The sequence below is a fragment of the Branchiostoma belcheri genome, unplaced genomic scaffold (genome assembly GCF_001625305.1).
Source record: "Branchiostoma belcheri isolate BF01 breed outbred unplaced genomic scaffold, Haploidv18h27 scaffold234, whole genome shotgun sequence".
Lineage (NCBI taxonomy): Eukaryota > Metazoa > Chordata > Leptocardii > Amphioxiformes > Branchiostomatidae > Branchiostoma > Branchiostoma belcheri.
In genome coordinates, this window is record NW_017803837.1 from 77,694 (window position 1) to 84,633 (window position 6,940).

The following is a 6,940-nucleotide window of genomic DNA, read 5'->3' on the forward strand; positions in this document are numbered from 1 at the left end:
GGGGAAGCCGCTGCGCTCCCCACCCTCAGCTCAGTCGTCCCCGTGGAAACAGGACTACACAGACCGTCATACTCGTCATAGTTGCCTTCCTCGTGACGTGGACGCCATATTTCCTACTGAACCTGTACAGAGGACTAGCTCAGGACAAGACCATCGCCTCGGTAGGCGATTTCATCACGACGTGGCTCTCCTTCTCATGCTGTGTGTTTAACCCCATCTTATACGGAGCTCTGAACTACAGGTTCAGGAAAAGTTTCCAGGAGTTGTGCTCGAACTGGACCTTCTCCCTGTCCCGGGTGACGGAGTTTCTGGAGAGGATGAAGGGAGGGCAGGGGTCGGGCCGGCGGGACGGGTCGCGGTACGTCCCCGAGCAGCCGGAGGGAGGCACCCTCAGTAGGAGTTACGAGAACACGCCGGTGGCGAGACGGTCTCAGAAGACTCTAACAACTGGGGGTAAGTCTTAGTCTTGTCTTTTGACCTTGGTTACATGTCAGACAACTTGTGAAACATAATTTGGTGCATCGAAAACTTTAAATATTAAATATTGACAGTGTATGAAAGGCATCAATCCTATCCCATAGCATACTAGTATCTATGAGACAAAAAATGCGATGTCGCAAATGGAAAATGGTTGCTTGTTTTATATCACAGGCCGGCTCTAGCTATTTACGGGTGGTACCCCAAAACAACAAAGAGATCATTCACGTAGCTTGTTTTGGAGGTACATGTATTTTAAAAGCTTTAAGTATGAAATAATGACAAAAATGTCTTAAGAAACGACAGTAAATATCCCCTCATCCAGAATATTTTTGTTTCGCCGTCCTGAAATTACGTTGAGTTCCTTCAAATATTGACAAGAAAAGCTGGTTCTTGTGAGACGTTGTGAATGGACGCAGACTGTACCATGTACAGGGGTGCCAGAGTATACAGTGCAATTTTACGGAATACAGTGCAATTGTACTAATGACGTTGAATCACGTGACTTGGACCCTGCTTTCCTTGAGTTTCAAGATGGCGGACGCCGCTGACTCACATATTTCTGTCTTTTTTGAGCGAATTCGAAATGATCCCTGTGCAGTAACATGCCCTGTGTGTAGTATGTAGTGATTTGATGAAGATCTATCCATGAGAACGGTCCAAACTCGCCTGAAAAACATAGAAAGACGTGAGTACGCTCCCTCAGCGGCGTCCCCGGAAAGCCGGGTCCTGGTTACGTCATTCAACGTAATTAGTAAAATTTCACTGTATTCTAATACGATTGCACTGTATTCCGTAAAATTGCACTGTATACTCTGGCACCCCTGGTGTAAGGGAGTGTTGACACTCCGACACAAGGCAGCTGTTGGTCACGGAGTGCCTCTCGACTGTCCGCGTTTGTTTACACCCAGAACTGAAGCACTCTGCTCCCTTTCCGTACACTGGTACACCCCTCACCCCTACAAAAACTCCTTGCGGCTGAAGAAGAGGCATGCCATTTTCTGGGGGAGGGGGTAAAACTTAGAGAGGAGGTGATCCAAGCAATGTGTAATCGGAAATCGATTAGTGGAAAAATGATCGATCGATGTTTGAAATTAGAATGTTGTTGAATATGCGATGTAGGTTTATCGCTTTTTTAATTGAGGCAATTTATCATGTAACAATGCAGGACTTTGGGATGCTGAGTAGAGGGCCATTCAAGGAGATGAATTAGACTGTCGATATGTCAGAAGTCTCGTTCTTTCCTAACCTCTACCAGGCTTGGGAAGGCGGCTGGAAAGAGTAGAAATCGGCCAAATAGAGAGATAAGTATGCCAAGGGATTTTGTCCGTTGAGAGAACAGTTCGCCGCACCCCAAAAATGTTCTCTCAACGGACAAACTCCCTTGGCATGCTTATCCCTCTATTTGGCCGATTTCTACTCTTTCCAGCCGCCTCCCCAAGCCTGGTACAGGCTAGTTCTTTCCCTCGGTATTATATACCTCTTTGGACCCCAATTGTACCGAAAAGCGCCAACTTACATGTCTGAAAACCGCCTACGCTGAAGAAGATGCTTTAGAAATTGCTTGTGTTTCGTCACATACCTTCACGCCAGACAATTTGCCCTATTAAAAGTAAGTGCACTTCGACGTCTAAACAAGACGTGCGAACAAAGCGCCGGTCCTTCTGTTTGGACATTTGATCCAAGTGGGGGGAAAAGGGTAAACTTGATAGTTGTTGGTTGAACGGACGCCAGAAAAAGGCTCCCGAAAATATTCGACAACATGTCAGTACGTGGAGTGTACTTAAAGCCATGCTACATGACATTTCCCACTCCTCAAGGACCACTAATGCTCTTTTCTTTGTTCTTCACGTCCACGTAAAGCAAACGACACAGACAGGGCAGTCTGTATTTGCGTTAAACAGACAGCAAGTCCACATCCAGCTGAGACACAGGGACATTTCCTACGTGACAATCAAAGCTCCAAACAGATCGTTTGGTGACTGCAAGACAGTATCGAATTGACAGAGCAGTATTCAATTCGCCATCCGAAAAAAAATACCAGGACAGAAAAAAACTTCACAACGGTATAAATGTTTACTGTTTTACCCTTGCCAGGAAGGTCATGTTTTTGGTAGCGTTCGTGTATGTGTGTGTGTATGTGTGTGTGTGTCTGTGTGTGTCTGTGTGTGTGTGTGTGTGTGTGTGTGTGTGTGTGTACGCGTGTGTGTGTATGTGTGTGTCTGTAATAACGTAAACACGATAACTCAAGAAGGTTTAAATGGATTGTCCTGATATTTGGTAGGTGGGTAGGTCTTGATGAGTCTTGGAAATAATTAAATTTTGGTCTCCCTGGCTGCTTCTTATGGTACTGCAGCGTAACTTCTTGTTTTTTTATAGCTTTTATACATAATTTTGGTTATATGGTGTGCTGTGTATCGTCATATACCTTTCGAAAGTCGCTGTACTTCGTTATGCCTATGAATGTATTCGAAACGTCGGGATAATGCACACTGTGGATAACACTTGATACGTGTGACTGCCCAAAAGCTCAGCGAAGCTTTAAATAACCCTGCAAACACCATGAATAGGCAATTCGCACCTCCCGTCCCCTTTATGTCCACACCAATAAGTAGTATTTAACCCCAGAACGTGCTTGCCCCAGATATTTCTGAAGAGGACCTCGGCACACCTGCGAAAACACCGTGTCGTCTCACGGAAGCCGACCGACGGCGGCCTTTTGTTTCACTGATGTTCCGTCGTTTGTTCACATTTGGGCAGACCTAGTTCTGTCCCATTACGTCCCGTCAGTGGGTAAATTTGTCCCCGTCACGCCGTACTGGCGCTTCTCGGCCAGGCGGAACGGACTAGCCTGGTATCCAGTCTGATTCGTGGTCGGGGCCGCAAGAGCTCTGGCCCGCCCGTCTCACATAGATTTCCCGGTGTGTGTTTCACGAGAGATTGATTATCCCTCCACGTTGGGGGAAACCAAATCCCCAAGCAATACTGTCTCTTAGCGTAACACTCCTACCGGGACGGCCTGTTGCACTGGGCGGGGGAAGCTATTAGAGCCCCCGAAGGCACAACCTGCCCGAACACCCCAATATCCCCAATCACGTAAGACTGGATATCAGGCTAGAACGGTCGGGAGGGATGTCGGTACTGTATACAGGTCCTCACGGACTGCTTGTGTAGACTAGTCCATTTTCACATGTTGAAGGTGTGAGGAAACACTACCTCTTTGCACCTGTAAATAACTTTGCTATCGTCAACATAAGTACGATGTCGCCCAAATGAATGGTATCCCATGAAAACAAAAGATACTACTCTGGATGAGGAAATCTGTCCGATATTGATATTTCCTGTCATTTCGTAGCATATTTTCGTCATCCTTTATAGTTTTATACCAGAAGCGTTTCAAATAGCCCCCAAACAAGGTACATGAGGCGTCTCTTTATTTTTTAGCACCACCCATAAATAGCTAGAACCTAGCCTCCTTCGCAGTCTTGTCGGGCGTCGGCTCCCCCGTGGCAAAAACTCCCTCGGCAGCAAATCGTCCCTCGCGGCGGCATATTACTCGCGTCGCGCAGAGAAAAAATAACGCCGACGCCCAACAAGACTGCGAAGGAGGCTAGCTAGAACCAGCCTACGATACAAAACAAGCAAGCGTTTTCCGTCAGCGACATCGTATTTTGGCCTCACAGATATCAGTATGCTATGGGACAGGATTAATTAACTACATTAAAGAGTGACAAGAAAATTGACTTTAAAAATCCAGCGTTGCCGCCATGAAACTGCATTGGATGTCTTTGATTTCAACTTTAGGAAGCCACAAGAAACGTTTGGGTAGGACTAACATATTGTTACATATTCAATTGTTAACTAGGTCTTACATATTGTTGAATGAAAAGTGTCAAGGGGCCAAGTCTAGTACATAACGGACTGTACAAAGTCAATGCAGTGTCTTTGTCTAACGGCGTTCCTAATTGTTTAAAAAGACACTCTGTGTTGACTCAAGAAGTACACTGGTGTGGACAGGAGGTTTCCCACAAACGTTAACGTTTGTCCAGTGTCAGCATAACTCAGCAGCCAAGCGACAAAACGTCGTCCAAATATCAGCGGCGGTGCACAATAGCCAGTATCAACAAGGTTTCAGCCGTTAGTAAATGTCGTTATTAACGGTCGCCTTTGTAATGTGTCAGTGTTACAGCTAACTATGTTATGTCTGTGGTAGGGTATGTTGTCGTTCCTTCGGGTCAACTGTTCAAAAAAGTACATGACATTTTAATGAACTCTTAACCATCGTATTTGAGATATGCTTGAATTGGCACAATCTCCAAGCAGATGTTTTGGTGGCTACAATGACAGTATCAAATTGGCCAGGCAGTATCCATTTGCCAGGCAGGTACTTATTGTCACCTGCATTTTTGGCTTGCGAAAAAATAAAAATACAATAACAAAAAGGCATGGTATGGTACGTCTAGATAAAAATGCCTAAGAACAAGTAAAAAATAAGTCGAAGCCTAAATCTTGATTGGAGAGTAGAATTGACAGAAGAAGAACTTTATTGCGCAACAGATGTAGCGGGTACAACGTATGGCAAAATATACATATATAGTTTGTGGTGTTAACATGCACCTATGGTGGTGTTGAGAATATATATCTAACAGTTCTACTAACTGTAATAGGAATCTGGTCTACTTTATAAACAATGTATAACAAAAGAGAGACACTAATTATACTAATCTAACTCTATTAATACAATGTAGTAATAAATTGTGTCAGGAATTAATTACGTTTTCTCGTTTTGTCATTGAATTGTGTACAAATTGGCCTACATAAGTGGAAATGTTGACAGGGCATGATAGTAACATATAGAATATCTCTGTCTTTGTATGGGGTAGTGTTATATTGATCTTACTTGTAATATGTTGTAACAATTTTCGTCGGTTTTCATCATAGGTTGGGCAATCTATTAAAATCACCGTCATTTACAGAAGGCCAATCTAACTGATCTTTTGAAAATCGCGTAGAAACTTGAGAAGAGCACACAAATTACAATGTAAAAACAAGCAAATCAGAAAAGCGCCTGGATTCATTCCATCACGTTCTTCTAGTCTGACACGATCCCGGCATGTTTACCGAGACTTCAACACGTTCCTACAGGTTTATCCCAAAACATAGCAACGCCCGAGGATCAGGCGTTTAGCTAGGGGGTGTCCAGGGCGTCTTTTGGAGGCCATGTACTGGAAATACTAAGAATTTGGACGCCCTACTCATGCCCGTAGCCAGGATTTTGAATGGGGGGGGGTTCTTCCCACTGCTTGAGGGGACCTCGAGCGCCGTATGGCGCGAGGTTTCTAGGGGGGTCCGGGGGCATGCTCCCCCGGAAACTTTTGAAAAATGAACCTTCTAAAATGGCATTTCGTGCATTTTTGAGAGGACTTCCAAGAAAAAATCAGAGATAATTTTTTATTCAATGACAAAGGGAGCAGTTTTTCTACGATTCCAGTCCATCTTTTCAAGAAAAATCTTGGACCTTTACATAAAAAGTGGACCAAAAAGTGGACCTTTACATAAAAAGTGGACCAAAAAGTGGACCTTTGAGCCTCATGGGGGGTTCTTCCGAACTACGGGCATGCTACTTTTTGGTGGAACACCCTAAAGACGTCCTATTTTCACCACTCACAACCCCTTCCCAGTACACATGCCTCCCTTCAGCTTCACTATGAATACAAACGTGATGGTTTACTGAAGAAGAAAAAAACTCAAATTGCTCAAAATTTGCACCTCAAAATGCAGAAAGTAGTGTTTAAGAGCATTATGAATTTTAAACAAGAAGCCATAGGCGACAATTCTCCGTGAAGTATTATATATTGCAACAAAAAGAAGTAGCCATTGGCGACAATTCTCTGTGAAGTGTGATAAATCGAACAAAGAAAAATTGTTTAAACGCGCGTCGGCTCAGTCATCTTAAGACGCAACAACCAATCAGAGATGCGAGATGCCTACACGTGACGCGGGAAGGGCGCGCGATGCCCGAAATATTTTTGCGTCAATTTTCAGCGCCGTGATTCAAGAGATTAATACCCGGAAACAATTTTTTTCTTGTTTTGAACGCATTAACATGCATTTACGCTAATCTAGTATGATTCAGGGTTACTTTTTTTTAACCTGCCATGGCCAGATTATCTAAAGATGTGTGTATTGTGTGTACAATCTATAGAAAGAGAAATGTACATCAGGTCCGATCATCCGATTTTCACGTTTCGGTTTTTTGGACTCGGTTCATGAACGTATTTTGGTTTGGTCTCCTGGAATGTGCAAAAAATGACTCCCGGGACTGTCTACAGGGAACACTCGCACATTCGCGGTGTATCAGGACAGCGCGACTGGTCGTCATTAGCGCAGTAACAGTTGCATAAACGGACGAAACCATTTCAAAGAAATGGGGATGTTTCGAAAATAAGCATTTACTCCAATA

General features: G+C 44.1%; 1 protein-coding gene across 1 annotated transcript in view; it reads left to right on the plus strand.

Annotated features, from left to right (window-relative positions):
• LOC109470815 (somatostatin receptor type 5-like) overlaps window positions 1-6,940 on the plus strand; it is a 34,326-nt gene that overhangs the window by 25,318 nt on the left and 2,068 nt on the right. Inside the window, 3 exon segments of the mRNA XM_019769905.1 lie at window positions 1-14; window positions 17-43; window positions 46-453. The exon segment at window positions 1-14 is cut by the window's left edge and continues 901 nt beyond it. Of these exon segments, the coding sequence (XP_019625464.1) occupies window positions 1-14; window positions 17-43; window positions 46-453 (449 nt within the window).